Below are 22,066 nucleotides of genomic sequence, written 5' to 3' on the forward strand. Positions count from 1 at the left end.
GAGCATGCCGAGCCCATGTCTACATTGCCCTGGGCTACGGTGGAGAAGCACGACACATAGTCTCGGTTTGGCCTTCCTCCTCTCTCCCTTTGCTTTTTGCCAGCATCGGTCTTGGCAGCGTGCAGCCCTGCAGACTAAAGGCCAGTAGAGAGTGACGTGTCCCCTCCTCCCACACCCTCGCCCCCTCCCTTCCACTCCACACACTCCACCCTGTGCTGAAGCTGCCTCCAAGAGCCTAGGGTTGTGGTTCCTTTTTAAACAGCTTCAGGCAGAGTCTGTTGCACCTAAGCCACACGGGTGATCTGATGGGGAGGCCAGAGAGGAGTGTTACCAGCCTCTCCCCCACCCCGCTCTGGAAGCCGAGCAGGTAGCAGATCTATGGGAGCTCAAGTGGGCTCTTCTTCTCAGGGGCTGCCGGGGCCTGGAAAGTACATTGTGGAGGGTCAGAAAGCAAACCAGACACATTTAGGAAGCCCAAGGCGTCTCCCACATCACTGCCCACAGGGAATCGGTCTGAGCCAGCGGGCCTAGATCTGGCTTCAGAAAAAAGCATGACTTCTGTGACATCTGGACCTCCCCTTTCTTCCTCTCCCACTCCTCACAGCCTGGTAAAGCCTCTCCCGGCATACCCTGGGGCCGAGAAAGGTAGACTGTTGTCAATTGCACCATCATGAGAATTTAAGTGCTCCCTGGCAAGGTTTAGCTGTAACTGTGGCATGAAAGGATTGGTCCCCAGTTGAAGGAATTGTAAGGAGCAAATTATGTGGGGAAGAGCACTGGGAGGGCTGGGATCTTTCCTTTCCGTTATCTCCACACCCCATCCTCTGCTCTCAAGCTGCCCCTTCTCCCAGTTCCTTCCTTCCAAATTGGGCATGAGGGGCTCTGGCTGAGGATGACCTCAAACTCTCTGGGAGGATTCTAGCTCTTCACCAAGCATGGGGGAATCCTGTATAAAATTAGCTCTTCTTGAGGTATTCTCAGTCCAGCAGACCCACATCTCTTTGTCATGGGGATCTGGGGAACTGAAACCATCCATCTCAGGTCCTGAATTGAATCCGATTCCATTTTATGTAGGCCTCAACTGGATTCCCATCCTAGCATCTCTCCCAGCACCTGCCAGCCCCAGACAGTCACTATAGCAAGCCCACAGCTATCTCGGAGTACCAGATTCTCATATTTTAAAACTGGAAGGACCTCAGAGCTCACGAATTTCAGCTTCCCACGTTACAGGGAGGAGACTGAAGTCCAGCCAAGGGTCCTGTCGCGTCTATGGTCACACAGCTGCTAAGCGGGAGGATTAAGATTAGAACTTCAAGTTTTGACTTTCAGCTGCCATTCTTTCTGCACTCAATTTAGACTTGGGAACCTGGAGTTTAGCTCCTAATTATTATTATTATTATTATTTTTTTAGGTCCTAATTTTAGAGACATCTCTGGAAGTCCCAGGATGAGGTCCTTATTAAGAGTCAGTCCTGTTTCCCCACAAAGGTCTTGTTTTGGGTTTTGTTGCCTCAGTGAACTGCAGCAGGGCTCCAGGGGAGGAGGCGGGAGTGAGGGGGGCTGCTGAGCCGTGTCACAGCTCTGCTGGGCTCCCAGCCTGGGCTGATGGGGGCTTGTCCAAACCGACCTGGGGAGCAGGTGTGGGCCCTCTGTCCCCAGAGCTTCTCAAAGAACAGTTTGTTCTGCAGGGGCTGAACCAGGGTGGAAAGAGAGTGACAGACACCGGCACAGCCCTGGAGCCTACCGCAGCTGCTTCCTGTTGTCAGAGGGCTTCTCTACGGAGGGGCTGAACTCCTGGGCCCCCTCACACCCTGGCCAAGCTCTCCACGTGGTCACCTGCCTTGGTAGGCCAGCCGCGTCCCATGGACACAGAGAAGGACTGTGTTCAAGGAATGAGAGCACAGAGGAAGGAAGTAGCTCATGGCCAGGCACGTTTCCAGTCTTGTTACCGTGCAAATGTGGTCCTGCCCCTTGAATGTACATGTGCATTCCTGCCTTGTCTCCCCTTCCCTGTCTTGGAGACCTCTCCCACCATCTCTGCAGAGCCATTCTCCCCCAACCTGTGGGCCCCCTCGGCCTTGTCCGCAGGGACTACCCCTGCCTCCCCACTGGCCATACTGGACTGTGCAGCACGAGAATGGGGGCCCCAACCTCACACTACCTTGTTTTGTGGTTTGACATTTTACCTGGGTTTGTCTTGTCTCCTCTTTAAGACTTAAAGACAGGAGAATTTGGGTCCCTAACCACTACCTCCTTTAAACAAGATCTATGGAGCTGAGCTCAGAGCTGATCCTGCTGTAAGGGCACAATAAATCCCCATGGAAGGTCCCAATGTCTCTGTCTTGATTCCTGCCTGAATCACAGTCACCCCAGACTAAGGCATGTTGGGAAGAGAAGGAGGATGACTTGGGTTCCCCTCCCTGGAATTTTCGCCTGGTAGTCATGATGCCTCATTACAGGAAGCTGATCAAGGCCTTGTCCCTCTCCCAGCTTGTTTACAGGTTCCCCTCTGACTACTAAAAAGAGTGTTATGAGCTGGTCTGAGTGGAGCACCTCCTGCCCTACAAAGAATTTCCCCAGCGCGACTGCTTGCTGGTGCATGGGAGAAGAAAGAAGGGTGGGCAGCTGCCACAGGTGGCCCCCACGCCCGACTCCAGGGCACTGCCCCTAGAACACTACCAATGGGGACTCTCCAGTCTCCGTCTCCCTTCCTCACCCCAAATCTCATAAGGGGCCTGGCTTATTCTCCCCAGGGGGTCTAAGAGGGGCTGAGGTAGGGGTGGAGTGAGCAGTCACCCGGGACTCTCAGCCCAGCGTTCTTCCCCCCATTGTGAAATGGCCTTGGATGAGGGCCAAGCAGGAAGCCGCCTCCTATAGCCTCTAATCCGAGGCCTGGCGCCGGGGGTGTGAGGATGGGCCCCAGGCTCTTCCCTCCCCAAGGGAGGGCTGAGGCTGACACTGAGCCCACCTGCCAGGAGACAACCTGAACGGCCCTTTGGCTAATTATGAGGCCCATGCCTTCCATCCTACCTTCTGTTCCAGCCCCGTGGGGGCATTCACAGGGATATAAAGGGCAGTGCAAAGTGCACGGGCCTGGGACTCAGGGCTTCCAGCCTCTTCTCTACCATTACCAAACTTTGTGACCATGGGCAAGCCACTTTCCCTCTCTGGGCCTCAGTCAGTTTTCTTACTTGTGAATAACTCGATGGTAATGGGTTGGACTAGAAAGATCTTGGAACCTCTTGCAGTTTGATATGGTGACTCACTAAAGTCAGTGATTCATTGATGTTATTACCAGGACTTGGCTCGGATCTGACAGGGAGTCTGTTCATTGTGTCTGTCTAGGTTTCCCTATATAAATCTGCGTCTGCTGGTCTCTCGGAGCGGTGGAATGGGCTCCCCCGGACGATCGAGGATGAATGATGACAGAGGCCAAGAGATGAACAGCATCTGTTACTTTTGGGAGTTAAGACACCTGGGTAATTTGTGCAGAAACTCTTGCTATGTAATTATCTGTCCTTGACTTCCAGGCAGGAAATTAAAAATGTTGGGACCCGTAATCATTGTGAATAAAGGGGCTCCTCCTCCCACTCACTAGACCCATGGGGGAGGAGGAAGCCTGGCTGGGACTGATTGAGCAATAGCCATGCATGCTTTTCTTGGTCCTGGTTTCCCCTGTACAGTATGGGGAGTGGTGGCCCTCTCCTTCCTGAGGTTCAGCAAGGAAGGAAATTATTGATGAGAAGGGGGGAACCTGTTAAAGGACACTGTTTCATGAGTGCCACCACCCGATTCTGTACACAGCAGACCTTCCAGGCACGTGGCCCAGGGGCGCTGGGATTTCCTTTGCATATCCCCACAGTCCCAGCACCTGAAATCCCACCATTAGAGCCTTTGTTTAATGTTGCCCAAGTTTCTTCCAAAGATGGAGTGTGACGTATGTAATCATTTGTCATGAACCTGTTAGCATGATTTAGCTGCCAGATGGGTTGCCTCTGTGTGGTTAGCTGAGGTCAGTGAGAGACTAGGGTTTTGGTGGGGGTGGAGGGGAGGGTGTTTGGAGGACTGAAATTTGTACTCGGGGCACTGCCTGAGTAGGAGGGGGAAATAATGATGAAACACAGCCTTCCTACCAGGCTTTCTCACTTATCAAGTACTTTTATATACATTATCTCATTTAACTCCCGCATAGCAGTGGAGGAAGATATTCCCATTTTACTGTTGAGGAAATGGAGGCCATAGGGATCAGAGAAGTGACTTTCCTTTAGAGACAGCCATGCTGAGCCAATTGTCTCAGCCAATGCTGAGTTGGGCCTCGAATCCGAGGATTAAGGACCGGAAGGCAGGATTCTGCCAGTGCATGTGGTGGTGGGGTAGGGCTTGGGATGGGGATACATACCAACGAGGAGGGGATGGTGATAGGTGGAGAGTGGAGTCCCGGGTTTTTCTACTCTGCCCAGAGTTGGCCAACTCTTCCCTCCCTTCTCACCATCTCCTGCTCCCTTCCCAGCACCTCTTTGCGACATCTGAAAGTTTCGGGCTGTGCTCATTTGCCTCTCCTGCACGGAGACCGAGCATCAAGGTGGGTGGCCCTGAAGGCAATGTGCCCAGATTCAAATCTTCATTCCACCTCTTACCGGTGTGTGACCAGGGCACTTCATTTTGCCTCAGCCGGAAGATGAGCATAAAACGACGCTCACCTCACAGGATCATTATGAGGGCTCAAGAGAGAATCTATTTAAGGCACGTAAAGTGAACCTGGCATTTAGTAAATTCTCAATAAGTGTAAGTGAGCTGTTATCTGAGAAAAAAAGCAATGCCTCCTCTAATGCAGAACGGGGTCGGCTTCCTGTGACCCCAGCACCTAGAGTAGTGCCTGGCATGAGAGGGTGCTGATTTAGTCCTTGCTCAAAGATCGACAAACGTTCGTGTCCGTGACCCAGACACCTCTAGCCTCGGTAGAAGTGATTTTGAAAACTTTGGATGATGTCCTTACGTCCCTGGTGATGGTACAAGGACTGGGAAGTCTGGGACTCCCTGCAGCTGCACTTGTCTGGCGAGGTCAGGGCGTCCCCTGCTGGCCCCAAATTGCCGCTGCATGCAGTGGGGCTCTCTCGCCCCTGAGATGCCCGCCTGGAGGGAGGGCCCTTAGGAGAGAAGAAGTAGCTCTCATAATTTTGGAAGTGGGATTGACCATAGCAATCAAGTCTAAGTCCTTAACCTAATGGTGAAAAAAATTTTTTTAATGTATCTTTTCAGTGCTTACTGAGTCAGTCTCTTGCAAGGATTATCTTACTGGAACCCGAAAACAATCCTTTGGGGTAGGTACTATGCAGAGCAAACAGAAGATAAGTAACTGGAACAAGGTCCCACACAAAGTAAGGGACCAGCGGCTGACCCAGGTCCCCTGACCCCCAGTCCAGGGCTCTCATGCTCTTTCCCCAGGACACTAAATCCAGAACTTCACCGGAGTGGCACAGGAAGAGCAGAAGTCCCCAAAGCCCAAAGTCTCTCAAGAAGATACACTGTGAACACTTGTTGATGGACGGACTGAAGGAAAGAATAAAGGAATGGTAGGTCCAAGTATCTGGTTGGATTCGGTCCAGGGAGTGTGGTTGCCATGGCTATAGAGAGGCTATTTGCTCACACCGGGCACTACATAGACTCCCAGGACATACCCTCACCTCCCTCTGGCCATCTCTAGGATGCCTCCACCAGAGCTAACCACCTCCAACAGACTCAGGGGGGTCTCCAGACACACTCCTGTCACCCTGAACCCAAACCCACCCAATTCCATTCTCTGCTGCATTTTCCCGATTCCCTCTTTCCTTCCCTCATCCTGAGCTGACCTCAAAGTCAGCGCACTGTGCCTACATGAGGCAGTTCAGAACCTGTGGCCCTCCCTCAGAGTGAAATTGGAAAGCAGTCAAACTAACACAACATCTGGCAAGGTGGGCACAAATCCATGCGTGCTGCGTTGTGATCTACTCCCGTGGAATGAATCCACTTGACAAAGGGGAAGGGAGAACAGCCCCAATTCCCATCGAAGTGACTGGGGTGTACTAATGCAAACCTTAGCTCATTTTCTGCTTCCCATGGCACAGTGAGACAGGCCCTTGAATCACATCTCTATTTTACTGGTGAGGAAACTGAGGCACAGAAGAATTTAAGTAAATTTGGAATAAGCAAAAAAAAAAAAAAAATTAATGGGGTGTTTCCAGTGGAAAACTGCGTGCTGTTTACAGGCACACCATTCTGTGCCATTCGATTATAGACTTCCATTGCTTTCAGGCAGTTTGCGACTCTGTAGGTTATAGAGAACTGATGGCAAAGATTCTTGTCTCTGGATATGCAAATGAATTCTGTTCAACCGTCCTGTCTTGTGGAAAATTCAAATTTTCTTCCATTACAAATTCATTTCAATATTTCTGTTCTATAAATATGTCTGTTCTTTGGATTCTCCTTTGAATGGGTTGCAATATCTACTGGTTCTCTCAGTAATAATAATAAGAGACGTAGAACTTGAATATGAGAGTCATGACTTCACCTCTTTTTTTTTTTTTTAAGTTATCTTCGGGGCGCCTGGGTGGCTCAGTTGTTAAGCATCTGACTTAAGCTCAGGTCACGATCTTGCGGTTCATGGGTTCGAGCCCCTTGTTGGGCTCTGTGCTGACAGCTCAAGAGCCTGGAGGCCGCTTCAGATTCCGTGTCCCCTCTCAGCTCCTGCTCACACTCTGTCTCTCTCTCAAAAATAAACAGTAGACGGGGCGCCTGGGTGGCGCAGTCGGTTAAGCGTCCGACTTCAGCCAGGTCACGATCTCGCGGTCTGTGAGTTCGAGCCCCGCGTCGGGCTCTGGGCTGATGGCTCAGAGCCTGGAGCCTGTTTCCGATTCTGTGTCTCCCTCTCTCTCTGCCCCTCCCCCGTTCATGCTCTGTCTCTCTCTGTCCCAAAAATAAATAAAAACATTGAAAAAAAAATTAAAAAAAAAATAAATAAACAGTAGAAGTTAAAAAAAAAAAACTACTTATAAAATTATCTTTTCACAAGGGTCATGTTATTTGCCTCCAGCCACGTGGACAAGCAGAGGTAGAGCTGGGATTCAAACTCAGGCCACCAGAACGTGGTACCTGTGTTTATCATCATCACTCTATATTCCAGGCATCGCAAAGCTTAACTGCATTAAGTAACTGCACCTGTAAATTAATCAACCTTAACCTAAATAAGGCCCTTGACCCTTAAGTCAAACCCAGTCCTAAATAACACCTAATAAAATTGTAATCTGTCTGAGGAAAGGACACGTGTGACCAGAGCATTCGGTAGGGATGATCTCAGGCGGCACAAGCAGGACACCCACTCCTCCTCACCCTTGGGTCCCTATGCTGCTGAGAAGCATGGGGGATTTTTCTCTCCCAGGTTTTCCGTAGCAGCTAAGGCTGGTCAAGTAGATGCTGGTGTTCTAGTGCTGCTTGGACCTTTGCTGAAGGCTTCAGGATGTGGGAGGGGATTTGGGAGCCATTTTTATTTCCCAGTTCTCCTGGGGTGAGGGAGAAGGAGCAGGAAGGTGTCTGGCCGCGTGACTCGGAGACGGTGACCCAGCTTCCAAGGGCCAAAAGCCACCGACTTAATGGCAAGGTAGGATTTGGGGTGCTTGAAAACATTAAAATTTAACCATGTCTTGTTGACATAGTCTCTTAATTTCATTGTTCACTGGGCTGACTGCATTCCTGACTGACCATAAACAGTTCCATTTGTTTCTCATTGAGAATTTGTTTTCAGATATATATTTTTACAAAGCAATTCACTTTATTATTGCTTTTATTATTTTTATTTTTATGTATTGTTATTTTTTGTTTTTTTATTTATATTTTAATAACAGATGTTATTTTGTTTCATAGGAGTTATTTTTGTGCTGCCTTTCATTATTTAATGATACCGGTTTCCCACCTATGAATATGGTATTACATACACTTGTTCATAAAATGAGTCAACTTAAAGAAAAACATTAGCCAACAATACTGGTGATATTAGGATAATGGCGGGAATCAAGATGGTGGTATCCAAATGATGGAATGTGGCTGTAAAAACAGTAACACTGTTGTTTACTACCATTATTGAGCATTCATTACTGCTAGCATCAATGTTATTGACATATTCTGTAGTGCTATCCAATAGAATCTATCATAATAGAAATGCTCTATATCTGCACTATCCAAGCCTCATGTGGCTATTGGATCCTTGAAATATGGTTAGTGAGATTAAAGAACTGAATTTTTCTTTTATTTAATTTTATTTAAGTTAAATTTAAGTATCCATATTTGCCCTATATGAGCAAGCCTAAGGCTCTTAAATTTAGTATTTTATAAAATCTTTACAACATCTATGAGTATTATTGTCATTTTGTTGATGAAGAGATTTGGAACCCTGAGAGGTTGCCTGAGGTCACGTATTTAATAGGTAGCAGAGGTAGGATCTGAACCCAGATCAACTGGACTTCAGAACAGGTGCTCTTAGTCACTTCCCACAGAAAAATAGAGTCCAAAGGACACCCTTTCAGTAGCTGAATTGTACTGGGCCAAGTGTGATGCTAAAACTGGAAGACTTGGGTATTTCTCTTACTGGAGTGGTTTGTTCTCTCATGGGACAGGCTTGAGATGTCATGCTGGATGGCTGGCAGGACTGTTGATTCTTTACTGGAACTGAGGTGTGACTGAGCCCATGGGAAGATGAGGCCCCAGATGAATAATGGCCTTCAGTGCTCCTTAAGGGCAGGGCCATTTCCTTCACCTAGGCGTCCCCAGGACCAACCTCATGGCTCGAAAGAACATTGCTAAATGTTCAATGAACGATAGAATTTCAGAGTACATTGGTCACCATTTAGGCCAACCCATAGATCAACACAGCACTGTACCTGATTCCATGTAAACTGATGACACAAATATCAAGTGGGCCCTTACATTCCCTGGCAATCTGACAACACATCTCAAATATGTTCACTCTCTGATGAACTTTCTTTCAAATGTCCAGCACCCTTTGCCCACTTCTCACCCTAGGCTATTGATTCTGTGTAGCAGACCGAAGCTGGCTTTTGGTTTGCTAGGATCTGAATCTATTTGTAATCTCTCATTATGTGGGTCTTGGTGAAAAGCAAGTAAAATAAAAGGGTCACTCTCTCACCTGTCCCCAGGACTTAGGCTCAAGCTTAGACCTATGGTTGGCCAAACTGGGGATCCCAACTAGGACTCTGACTTCTGAACTAGTGATACCAAGACCCAGGGCTTTTTTTTTTTTTTTTTTTAATTTTTTTTTTCAACGTTTATTTATTTTTGGGACAGAGAAAGACAGAGCATGAACGGGGAAGGGGCAGAGAGAGAGGGAGACACAGAATCGGAAACAGGCTCCAGGCTCTGAGCCATCAGCCCAGAGCCCGACTCGGGGCTCGAACTCACGGACCGCGAGATCGTGACCTGGCTGAAGTCGGACGCTTGACCAACTGCGCCACCCAGGCGCCCCGACCCAGGTCTTTTTAAAGGCTATTCATAGTGGTGGTCATCACAGAGTGGTCCTGTGCTGGCAGCCCAATAGGAGGGATATTCACCAGACTATTCTCATCTGTTCTAGTCTCATGACGTATGCAGATGACTCCCTAATTTTTATGTATAACTTTTACCTCTCTGCTGAGCTCTAAATATGTATATTCAGCTGCTTTTTTGACAGTTCCACTTGGACATGCATGATGTAACGATTTGTAAGAAATATATATTTGGTCATTCAGATGACCAAATATTCAGAATATATTTCTCAGATATATTTGGTCTTCATCCACGGTTCCTGAAAACATCTCAGAGTCATAAAGGTGAAATGGGTGTCTTGTTATTAACATTTATCATATCCTTTAATAAACTGAGAAATTTAAGTGTTTCCTTCAGTTTTGTGAGCTGCTCTAGCAAATTTATCGAATCTAAGGTGGAGGTCGTTGGAATCCTTTGGGCTAGCGACTAGCATTTGAAGTGGGAGGTCAGGGTACAGTCTTACAGGACTGAATCCTTAACCTGTGGATTCTGATCCTATCTTTGGGTAGATAGTGTCAGAATTGCTTGGTGTTGTGTGTGAGGGAACCCCCCACTGCCCCGCTGGCCCTGGAATTGGGTCTGGGAAGCCTAAAAGAACATGTAATCTCAGCTATTACATGACCAAGACAAAACTCTTAATCTTCTTACAAAACTTTTTACTTCCCTGGTCTTTCCTACCTTACTTAGTAAATGACACCACCATCCATCCAGTTGCTCCAGTCAAAAACTTTTGATTCATTCCTGATTTCTTTTTCCTTGCAATGTTCACATCTAATTGAGCCTGAATCCTGTTGACTCTACCTTCAAAGTATATCCTCATCTGATTGCAAACGTACTAATACCTGCACTTTTGCAGTAACCTCTGTGGTAGCCCCTTCTACTCAGCAAAGATGTCTATGGCCCAATACTGGGAACCTGTGAATATGTCACCTTACATGTTTAAAGGACTTTGTGGATGTGATTAAATCAAGGATCTTGAGATGGGGAGATTATTTAAAAGGCCCAATGTAATCACAAGGTCCCTATAAGAGGGAGAGGCAGTAGGATCAGAGTAAGTAGCAGGAGATGTACTGGAAGTAAGAGGTTGTAATGAAGCAAGGAAGGAGCCACAAGCCAAGAAATGAAGATGGCTTCTGGTAGGACAATGAAACAGATTTTACCCTGAAGCTTCCAGATGCAACACAAACTTGCAGACTCATTGATTTTAGATTCCTGACCTCTAGACCTATAAAAGAGCAAAATCGTGTTGTTTTAGGTGTTTGTTTGTGGTGATTTGTTACAGCAGCAATAGGAAGCTAATACAACCCTCTAATTGGTCTCCCCATTTCCTGCCTTGTCCTTCCACAGTGCATTCTCCACACCACAGATAGGGGGTGGGGTGGGAATCTTTTAAAATGTAAATTAAGTTGTCACTGTCCTCTTTAAAACTTCCTTAAAAAGAAGCTTCTCTTGGGGCTCCTGGGTGGCTCAGTTAAGCATCTGACTCTTGATTTCATCTCAGATCATGATCTCACACTTCATGAGTTCAAGCCCCATGTCGGGCTCTACGCTGCCAGTACAGAGTCTGCTTGGGATCCTCTCTCTCTCCCTCTCTCTGTTCCTCCCCTGCTCTCTCTCTCAAAATATATAAACTTAAAAAAAAAAAAGTTTTTAAAGCGGTGCCTGGGGAGCCTGAAGCCTGCTTTGGGTTCTGTGTCTCCCTCTCTCTCTGCCTCTGTCCCACTCACACTGTGTCTCTCTCTCTCTCTCAAAAATGAATGAACATTAACATTAAAAAAAAAAAAAAAAAACCAAGAAGCTTCTCTTTGTGCTTGCAACAAAATCCAAAATTACACGGCCATAGGCCCTATGTGAGCTGGTCACCTGCAATCTCTCCAACCTCTCCATATTCGTTCACTCCTCCTTGTGCATATAGAGCAATTTGCTCCCCTGTTGGGGCTTCTGTTCTAGCCATTCCCTGTGTCTGAAACACTCTGTCCCCAGATCTTTGAATGGCTGCTCCCTTTAGCTTTTAGGTCAAAGTGCTCCTCTAAGAGATTTCCCTGACCCCAACCTCACTCTCATTTGTATCACCCTAGTGAATTGTCTTCACAGCACTCATCATCTGAAGCTATTCTTACTTATTTCCTGCCTTCTCTTTGAACCTAAGTTCCAGGAAACCAGGAACTTAGTTTATCTTGCTGAATCCCCGTCCCCTACAACAGTGTTTGGCACAGGCAGGGGGCCCTCACTAAAACCCCCTTGCATAATTAAATGCTTGACTTCACAGAGGGCCTAGGGTTCAAATTGGCTACTGGCAGAACAGGGGCCTGATATTCAGGTCTTCTGACTGAATCCAGAGGTAAAACCAAGACTGGGCTCCAGTCCTTCATGCTAGAGTTGGGGTCAGCGTTTAGGGCCACCCAGCGGGGTCAGAGTAGAGGGAGAGTTCAGAGGACCACTGTGGGAATTTATTATAATGATGACAATGATAATGGAAACAACAATAACAAAACAGCTAATGCTTATCAGGCACTTTCTGGGTGTCAGGCACTATTTCAGGTAAATTCCAATAAAGTCATTTACTCTTCACAACCATGCTGTGAATTGGATACCATTATTACAGGCTGAGGGAACTGAAGCACTGAACTGTCATGTAATTTGCTCAACATACACTGAATATACAAAACTACACGTTTCCATCAAATCCCTCTTCCACGCTCCCTCACATCCACACCACGACCGGACCGAGAACACACCGTCTCTGAAAACCCCGACTGCTCCAGGGCCCTGTGGGTGGTTCCTCTCCTAGGAAGGAGGGGGCGTCCCAGAGCGCAGGCGCGGGCGTAGGGAGGGGCGAAGACAGAGGCAGGGATTGGTGGAAGAGAGTTGAAACCTAATAGCGGAAGTCCCGCCCGGCCTGGGTGAAACTTCCGGCTCCAATTCCTTGGGTCTTATGCTGACGCAGGGGAGCTAGCGGCGCCGGGATGGTGCTGCTGGAGAGCGAGCAGGTAAAGCCAGAGCTGTCTGGCCGAGGGATGGATGTAGTTTGGGGCTTAGCTCGGGACCTCTGTCTCCTGCTGCGGGAGGGACTAGGACTTGACGGGGAGAGGATTTGGGACTGCTTAACGGGGCCTGGCTTATGTTCCAGTTCCTGACGGAGCTGACCAGACTCTTCCAGAAGTGCCGGTTGTCGGGCAGCGTGTTCATCACCTTGAAGAAGTGTAAGCAGCTGTCCACGCGGCAGGGTCAGAAAGAAGCTGGGAGGCCGAGTGATGCCCCGGCGGGGGTGCCAGGTGTTCCCAGTTTCCGGAGCCGAGGGCGGAGTCCGTCTGCCGCGCATCGCCTCCGTCCCCTACCTTCCTTTTCCTGTAGTGTGCACTTTCAGGGCTGGGGGACGGGAGCATTAGGGATTGTGGTGCGTGCGACCCCCGGCACTTAGCCACCCAAACTGGTTCTGGTTACAGTGTGCCCCAAATAGAGCTTTTTTTTGGGTCAAGGATTCCAAACCCCGTCGTTAGTGAGATTTAAGCTGCTTTTCTGTTACTGTGTTCCCGTCGTGGGAGTAGCAAGTAGTTACCCAAGGTTTGGCCAAGCTGTTGGTGATAGCGGATGATGTAGTTATCAGAACTAGAGCAGCGGAGGTGAATTACGTATCGTCTTCCTATGCCTTCCATGCTCACTTTTTGTCTTCTGCTTGTTAACTTGTGTGGCTGTGTTCATCAGGATGTATTTTTCATGCAGATGACGGTCGAACGAAACCCATTCCAAGGAAAGGTTCTGTGGAGGGCTTTGAGCCCTCCGACAACAAGTGTCTGTTAAGAGCTACTGATGGGAAAAAGAAGATCAGCACCGTGGTGAGTTGGATTCGTGATACTACAGTTTTGGAGTTAGAAGACTTGAACCTCACTGAGGATGGGGCATAGCTGAAGCAGGTTTTTGTTTTTAAGGTTTGTAAGGGTTTAGCTCTCCCGCTGTTTTGGGATCGGGGCCTTCTTTTAATACCTTAGTAGTAGGAAAGTCAAGAGCAAAATTAAATTGAAAAAGTCAAACACTTATTCTGAAGTTTTTGTGGAAATAAAATTAGCAGATCGGTCCTTACTCATAGTGGCATTGTAAGGAGGAATTGGCATAAATATTTGATGCCTAATTCCCTTACCGCGTTGGGCCTTCAATGAACAGTTTCTTGGTACCAGATGATTTTACTTTTAAGCTGATTATTCCCTTGTGTTTGTGGTTGACATAGCAAATATGTAGCAACAAGACTTCCTGGATTCTGAATGAATTACTTCTTTCCTTTGCTGGGCCAGAACCACACTGCCCTTTAATTACATCAGTATAGGGTCCTTACGAGAATGTAGACCATAATTGGTTGATACATTTCCCTTTGTCAGTTATCTTGAGAGGACTTTTATAGTAATGCAAGCTTGTGGATTTAAAAAATAAACTCGGGTATCATGAAACGCGAAAACTTTAGGAATCTTCAGAACTAGAATTTCTCTTGTGTTGGCTTGCATTTTGTTTAAATAGGCCTGAATTAATGGAAGTAGGTTTAACGTAAGGTGGGGAGGAAGTAGTTTATTTATTTATTTATTTATTTTTAATTTTTTTTCAACGTTTATTTATTTTTTGGGGGACAGAGAGAGACAGAGCATGAACGGGGGAGGGGCAGAGAGAGAGGGAGACACAGAATCGGAAACAGGCTCCAGGCTCCGAGCCATCAGCCCAGAGCCTGACGCGGGGCTCGAACTCAAGGACCGCGAGATTGTGACCTGGCTGAAGTCGGACGGACGCTTAACCGACTGCGCCATCCAGGCGCCCCGGGGAGGAAGTAGTTTAAATGTAATTTGCACAAAAGATTAAAACAAAGTTCTCTGACATCTCTAGAATCCAGGGAGAAAGTCGGTGCCACGTGTGTAAGAAACTTCAGAGGGAGGAGCACAGCTTCCTTAGGAGCCCCCTTCTACCTCTTTCTCGTCTTGGTACAATTCTCAGGTGGAAAAAAGTACAGAGCTGCTTCGCTTCTTCCTCTGGCAAAGTAGAGTAGGAAAACAGCCGTTGGTGAATTATGACCCCTAAAATTGGAAGGTGATTTTTTTCGAGATTACGCTGTTAGGTTGTTTTCAAGAAGTTTTGTTTTAAGATGTTATGTTGTTTTCAAGAGTTGTTGCCTGGGGTGAGACAGAGGATTCTTATATGAGTAATAAGGGTGGACCTTTTTTTTTTTTTTTTTTTCCCTTCCCCTTTCCAGGTGAGCTCCAAAGAAGTGAACAAGTTCCAGATGGTGAGTTTCTGGTGTACCCCATATGCCTTTTCTCAGGGCAAGGGTGAGCACAAATTGCACAGTGGGTTAAGAATGATATTTCTTACGTTTTGTCAGTAGGTTGAGTGAAACCGCCAGGCTCTGAATTTTACTTTCAACACCGATGTTGTCTTCCGTTTTAGTTTTTTAAGGTAGATGTTGCTTTCCACTTCAGATTTGTTCTCTGTAGTATAAACAAGAAGTTGCCTGCAGTTTTCCCTTTTGGCTTAAAAAATGTCAGAAGCTGCTGTCACGTGAGAGAGTGTGTTTTCCTCTCACGCCATTTTTCCGTAGTATACACGTGTCCCGTGGTCTTAGGTGCTTTATCAAGTAGGTAGGCTTTCTGATACTGACTACCCTGAATTCATTATGGAAATGAGCTTTGCGCAGTGGCAGTATCGTAGCCAATGAGGTTTATCCGAGCTGTGATTATTGCTAATTAGAAATGAGGCAGCTGCTCCACCCATTTGCAACTCTTCCCACTAAGTGGGCGCTGTGTGTCTTTTAGGCTTACTCCAACCTACTGAGAGCTAACATGGATGGGCTGAAGAAGAGGGACAAAAAGAGCAAGAGTAAGAAGAGCAAAGCGGCACAGTGAAGGGCACCAGGTTTCCTGCTTTCACCAACTAACCGCGGAACTACTAGTTTTCCTTTGGTTTTTACTTTGGGCCGCAGAGCTAGGTTTCTGGTTCCCCTGTAGTAACTTTTCCTGGGAGATTAGGGTCATTTTGGGTGGAAGAAGGGCTGCAGTGTTTACAGGGTAGTTGTAAGAAGCCAAGTGTATTTTAGCATTGGCTAATTGGTCCGTGTAGCATGGTTGTATGTCCCCGGATCATAAAGTCTCTGTAGCGCTCTGTGTGAAGAACAATGGATCATTAAACTTCTGTTTATCCGCACTGACCATATCTTATTTATTACTTTTCCCACCCCCTATTAATAGTCTGTGGCAATGATTACTAACCTGTGTTCTAGGTTATTGGAATTAAAACCTGACAGTTTTATAAAAAGTTGTGCTATCTCATGGGTAGTCTTCCCAACGGGCCGTATAATTTAACATCATGGTTCCTTTGGCAAATTTGAATGGGTTCTCATAGCCAAATGAGACTTTGCTTAATTGCCTTAAAGATAAACATATTACAGAATAGCAGGAATAACGATTCCAAGTTAAAAATGGTATCGGATTTCTTGAAGCCCTTTGGTTTGGGCATTTTCTGGGGAGGGGAAAAAGAATATTTAATTTTTTCAAGAGAGCAAGTTGCATGATGGGTTATTGGACAACCTCTCTTTGTCAGATTTCTTAATGTTTACCTACATCCAAAGGAAAAATTGTGTAAAAATTCCAGAATAGTTAACAGTGTTACAGTTGTTTCAGATGTACAGTATAGTGATTCAGCAATTCTGTACATGACTTAGTGCTCATCAGGATAAGTGAAGTCTTAATCCCCTTCACCTGTTTCACCCCTCCCCCGACCCCAACTTGCCCCTATCAGTTTGTTCTGTGTAGTTAAGAGTCTGTTTTTTGGTTTGTCCCTTTTTTGTTGCTTGTGGTGTTTCTTAAATTCTACACCTGAAATCATATGGTATAGGTCTTTCTCTGATTTATTTCACTTAGCATTATACTCTCTAGATCCAACCATGTTGTTGCAAATGGCAAGATTTCACTCTTTTTTGTAACTAATACTCCATTGTGTATGTATCTACCACTGCTTTATCCATTCATCTATCCATCGACACTTGGGCTACTTCCATAATTTGGCTATTTTAAGTAATGCTTCAGTAAACCTGGGGGTGCATGTATCTTTTTGAATTGGTGTTTTGTGTTCTTTGGGTAAATACTCAGTAGTGGAATTACTGAATCATATAGTAGTTCTATTTTTTAATTTTTTGAGTAACCTCCATACTGGTTTCCACAGTGGCTGTACCAGTTTGCCTTCCCACCAACAGTGCAGGAGGGTTCCTTCTACTCCACATCCTTGCCAACACTTGTTTCTTGTGTTTTTGATTTTAGCCATTCTGACAGGTGGGAAGTGATATATCTCATTGTGATTTTCATTTGCATTTCTTTGATGATGAGTGATGTTGAGCCTTTTTTAGGCGTCTGTTGACCATCTGTATGTCTTTGGAGAAATGTCTGTTTGTGTCTTACGCCCATTTTTAATTGGGCTCTTGTTTTGGTGTTGAGTTATATAAGTTCCTTATGTATTTTGGATACTAACCCTTTATTGGATATGTCATTTACAAATATCCCGTTCGGTAGATTGTCTTTTAGTTTTGTTAATTAAAAAAAAAATTTTTTTTAATGTTTATTTATCTTGAGGGAGGGAGAGACAGAGTGTGAGTGGGGGCGGGGGGAAGAGAGAGATGGAGACACAGAATCCGAAGAAGGCTCCAGGCTCTGAGCTGTCAGCACAGAGCCCCATGCAGGGCTGGAACTCACAAACCACAAGATCATGACCTGAACCGAAGTTGGATGCTTAACTGACTGAACCACCCAGGTGCCTCTAGTTTTGTTATTATTATTATTTTTTTTTACCTATGCAGAAGCTTTTTATTTTGATGTAGTCTCAATAGTTTATTTTTGCTTTTGTTTCCCTTGCCTCGGGGGACATATCTAGAAAAATGTTGCTACAGCCGATGCCAGAGAAATGACTAGTTGTGGTCTCATGTAGGACTTTTATGGTTTGAGGTCTCATAATTAAGGTCTTTAATACATTTTGAATTTATTTTTGTGTAGGATGTAAGAAAGTGGTCCACTTTTCTCAACACCATTTGTTGAAGACACTTTTTCCCATTGCATATTCTTGCCTCCTTTGTCAAAAATTGACTATGTAAGCATTAAGCATGGTTTTCTTTCTGGACTATTTTATTCCATTGATCTCTATTTTTGTATCTGCACTATACTGTTATGATCACTACACCTTTGTAAGTGTACTTTGAGATCTGGGATTGTGATATGTCCACTTTTTTATTTTTCACAGTTGCTTTGGCTATTATGGGGTCTTGTGTGGTTCTTTACAATTTTAGGATTGTTCCAGTTCTGTGAAAAATGCTGTTGGTATTTTGATAGAGATGGCATTGAATCTGTAGATTGCTTTGGGTAGTGTGGACATCTTTGTTCTTCCAATCTATAGGCATGGAATGTCTTTTCATTTGTGTTGTCTTCAATTGTTTTCATCAGTGTTTTATAGTTTTCAGAGTATAGTTCTTTCATCTCCTTGGTTAAGTTTATTCATAGGTATTTTGTTGTTGATGGAGTTGTAAATGGGATTGTTTTCTTAGCTTCTCTTTCTGCTACTTCATTGTTAGTGTATAGAAATGCAGTGGATTTCTGTATATTGATTTTGTATCTTGTGACCTTACTGAACTCATTAATCAGTTCTAGTAGTTTTTTGGTGGGGCCTTTAGGGTTTTCTATATGTAGTAGTTAATGACATCTGCAAGTAGTGAATAAAGTTGTACTTCTTACCAGTTTGGATGCTTTTTATTTTTTATCTGGTTGCTGTGACTAGGACTTCCAGGACAAAGTTGACTAAAAGTGGTGAGAGCTTTTTTTTCCTGATCTCAGAGGAGATCTCACTTTTTCACTATTGAGAATGATGTTTGCTGTGGGTTTTTCAGGTATGATCCTTATTATGTCGAGATATGTTCCCTCTAAGCCTAGTCTGTTGAGGATTTTTATCATGAGTGGATGTTGTACTTTGTCAAATACATTTTCTGCATCTATTGAAATGATCATATGGTTTTTATCCATTCTCTTGATGTATCATTTGATCATTGATTAATTTGTGAATGCCGAGCCACTCTTGCATCCCAGGAACAAATCCCACTTAATTGTGGTGAATGATGGTTTTAAATGTATTGTTAGATTCAGTTTGCTAGTATCTTGTTGAGGATTTTTACATCTTGTGTTTTCACAGATTTTACAGAGATACTGGCCTGTAGTTCTTTTTGTAATGTCTTTATTTGGTTTTGGCATCAGAGTAATGTTGGCCTCATAGAATGAATTTGAAAGCTTACCTCCCTCATTTATTTTTTGCAATAGTCTGAGAAGAATTGGTATTAACCCTTCTTTAAATGTTTGGTAGAATTTGCCTGTGAAATCCTCTTGAGAGTTTTTTGATTACTGATTCAATTTCATTGCTGGTAATTGGTCTGTTCAAATTCTTTATTCCTGATTCAGTTTTGGGAGGTTATGTGTTTCTAGAAATGTACCCATTTCTTTTAGGTTGTCTTAATTTGTTGGCATGTAGTTTTCATATTATAATCCTTTTTTATTTCTGTGGTGTCAGCTGTTATTTCTACTTTTTTTTGATTGGAGTCTTTGATGAGTCTGGCTAAATGGTATCAATTTTGTTATCTTTTCAAAGAACCAGCTCCTAGTTTCATTGATCTTTTTCTATTGTGTTAGTTTCTATTTGGTTTATGTTTGCTCTAATCTTTATTATCTCCTTCCTTCTACTGGTTTTGGGTTTTCCTTTTTCCCCTAGTTTCTTTAGGCGTAAGGTTAGGTTGAGATTTTTCTTGATGTAGACCTGTATTGGTATAAACTTACCTCTTAGAACAGCTTTTGCCCACACCAAAGATTTTGGACCATTGTATTTTCACTTTGATTTGTCTCTGTGTATTTTTGATTTCTTGGTTGAGCCATTCATTGTTTAGTAGCATGTTATTTAACTTCCCTGTTATTTTATGCTCTTTCCAGACTTTTTCTTGTGGTTGATTGAGTTCTAGCTTCTTAGCACTGTGGTTGGAGAAAGATACATGGTATAATTTGTTTCCTGAGGCTTGTTTGTGGCCTAATATGTGATCTGTTCTGGAGAGTGTTCCATGTGTACTTGAACAGAATGTTTATTTTGCTGCTCTAGGATGGAATGTTATGAATATATCTGTTAGATCCATCTTACCCAGTGTATCATTCAAAACCAGTTTCCTTGCTGATTTTGTCTTATCTACCCATTGATGTAAGTGGGGTGTTAAAGTACCCTATTATTATTGTATTACTATTGATTACTTCCTTTGGTATTACCTGCTTTTTATGTATTTGGGTGCTATCATGTTGGGTGCATATTTACAATGGTGACATCTTGTTGGATTGTCCCCTTGATTATTATGTGGTGTTTTTCTTTGTCTCATTACTGTCTTTGTTTTAAAGTCTGTTTTGTCCAACATAAGGATTGCGACCCCAGCTTTCTATTTCCATTTGCGTGATAAGTGCTTTTCCATCCCTTCACTTTTATCTGGAGGTGCCTTTAAGACAGAACTGTCTTGTAGGCAGCATATAGACGGGCCTTGCCTTTTTATCCATTCTGTCACCCCATGTCTTTTTTAACTTAAATTTTTTTTTTTTGATGTTTAGTTTTGAGAGAGAGAGAGCACATGCACAAGCAGGGGAGGGACAGAGGATCTGAAGCAGGCCCTGAACTGACAGTCTGATGTACTGCTCGAATTCAGGAACCATGAGATCATGATCTAGAGATCATGACCTAAGCTGAAGTCAGAAACTTAACTGACTAAGCCACCCAGGGGCCCCTTTTCTTTTTAAGTTTGTTTGAGAGATAGTGTGTGCACACTTGAGGTGTAGGGGAGTGACAGAGAGAGGGGGAGAGAATCCCAAGCAGGCTCCTTGCTCGGTACAGAGCCCAGTGGAAGAGCTCCATCTCACAAACCATGAGATCATGACCTGAGCCAAGATCAAGAGTTGGACACTTACTTGAATGAGCCACCCAGGTGCCCCAACACCCTGTGTCTTTTGATTGGAGCATGTAGTCCATTTACAAAGTAATTATTGATAGGTATGTACTTACTGCCATTTTGTCACTTGTTTTATGGTTGATTTTGTAGTTTCTTTCTTAATCTCCTCTCACAGTTTGCTGGCTTTCCTTAGACATATTCTTTTTTCTACTTTTTGCCTATTACTGGTTTTTGATTTGTGGTTACCATTAGGTTAGTAGTTAGTATCTTACCTCTTGTGCATATAGCAATCTATATTAAGTTGTTGATCACTTAAGTTTGAACCCATTGTTTACTCCTCTCCCCACATTCTAGGTATTTGGGATATACTTTACATCCTTTTATTTTGTGAATCCCTTTACTAATTTTTATAGATAAACTTAATTTTATGCTTTTGTGCTTTCTACTTTTCTTCTGTCTATATGGTCTTTCCTTTCCACTGAGTCCCCTTTAACACATCTTGTAGGGCTGGTTTAGTGGTCATGAATTCCTTTAGCTTTTGTTTGAGAAACTCTCTCTCCTTCTATTCTGAAGGATAGCCTTGCTGGATAGAGTATTTGTGGCTGCAGGTTTTCTTTCAGCACTTTGAATATATCATGTCCCTCCCCCTGGCCTGCAAAGTTTTTGGTGAAAAATTAGCCAGTAGCCTTACAGGGTTTCCCATGTATGTAACTGTTTTCTCTTGTACATTACTTTTTGGCTGTTTTAATTACTATGTTTCTTGGTGTGGACCTTTTTGGGGTGCTTTGGGCATAGTCATGTGCTTAGTCATTAGGATTAAGAAAAAACGTGGCTGTTGTGTTCTAGCTCCACAAAACCTTCAGTGTTAATGGATTTGCAATTTAAAAGCAGCAGATATATGAAAGCATTTATTATATTCAAAAAGATAAATTTATATATTACACATGAAAAACTTACAAAGCTCAACTTTGTGGGACACCTTCTTAGAATGTAAAGTTTAAATTACAGTGAATGTACAACATTTCATAGTATAAGCTCCTGTCTTTCAACAAGATAATGACCATTCTTTAGGATTAAAATAAAATTCTGTAGTAGTCATCTCTGTAGCTATACAGGAATAACACAGATACCCTGCAAAAGAGAAAAGGTAGGATCAATATAATGGGTGAAGAACAAAGTTAATAACAAATTTAGAACGTTTAATGTAAGGCTAGTCATTGAAAAAACTATGTAAGTTTTACAGAAGTAGTGATGGGCCAAGGGTCTGTAGTATAGGATCCTACATGAGGGGAACACCATGCCTTTTAAGCAGCTGGTAACGAATGACTGGCATTCTGACATGAGGACATCTACAGCACAGCAGTCACAGCATTTCCCTTTCATTTAGACATTCGTAGAAGTTACCTGAGTGATGAAGATTCGAAGTGGGATTGCTACCCCTGGGACTGCTGGGTTTTGTTATTGACAAATCATGACTGATTCATAGTTCTGAGCAAGACTTACTGGTTATCAGGTGCCATTCCAA

At 44.3% G+C, this 22,066-nt stretch overlaps 2 protein-coding genes and 1 pseudogene across 8 annotated transcripts in view; 2 read left to right on the forward strand and 1 right to left on the reverse strand.

Annotated features, from left to right (window-relative positions):
- The first annotated feature begins 12,405 nt into the window (after window positions 1–12,405).
- SRP14 (signal recognition particle 14) lies at window positions 12,406–15,746 on the forward strand. The gene is made up of 5 exons (XM_003987282.6): window positions 12,406–12,559; window positions 12,700–12,772; window positions 13,293–13,405; window positions 14,800–14,832; window positions 15,359–15,746. Exons 1-5 carry the CDS (start codon window positions 12,536–12,538, stop codon window positions 15,446–15,448), a joined length of 333 nt encoding a protein of 110 aa, XP_003987331.1. The 5' UTR covers window positions 12,406–12,535; the 3' UTR covers window positions 15,449–15,746.
- On the forward strand, window positions 15,229–15,424 carry LOC111561016 (annotated as a pseudogene).
- Window positions 15,747–21,436: 5,690 nt separating the features above from the next.
- Window positions 21,437–22,066, reverse strand: part of EIF2AK4 (eukaryotic translation initiation factor 2 alpha kinase 4) — a 97,547-nt gene continuing 96,917 nt past the window's right edge. For all 7 annotated transcript variants that reach the window (XM_023255503.2, XM_023255502.2, XM_023255505.2 and 4 more), the window contains one exon: window positions 21,437–21,672. In XM_023255503.2, the coding sequence (XP_023111271.2) occupies window positions 21,615–21,672 (58 nt within the window). In that variant the 3' untranslated portion in view covers window positions 21,437–21,614. The remainder of the gene's footprint in view (window positions 21,673–22,066) is intronic.

The sequence above is a fragment of the Felis catus genome, chromosome B3 (assembly GCF_018350175.1).
Source record: "Felis catus isolate Fca126 chromosome B3, F.catus_Fca126_mat1.0, whole genome shotgun sequence".
In the NCBI taxonomy this organism is placed as follows: Eukaryota; Metazoa; Chordata; class Mammalia; order Carnivora; family Felidae; genus Felis; species Felis catus.

Excerpts from the sequence above, each read along its gene's own strand:
- SRP14 (XM_003987282.6), top strand. The coding sequence starts at position 12,536 with ATGGTGCTGCTGGAGAGCGAGCAG. Across the intron at positions 12,560-12,699 it reads TGCTGCTGGAGAGCGAGCAG|TTCCTGACGGAGCTGACCAG; the intron begins GTAAAGCCAGAG and ends CTTATGTTCCAG. Across the intron at positions 12,773-13,292 it reads GTTCATCACCTTGAAGAAGT|ATGACGGTCGAACGAAACCC; the intron begins GTAAGCAGCTGT and ends TTTTTCATGCAG.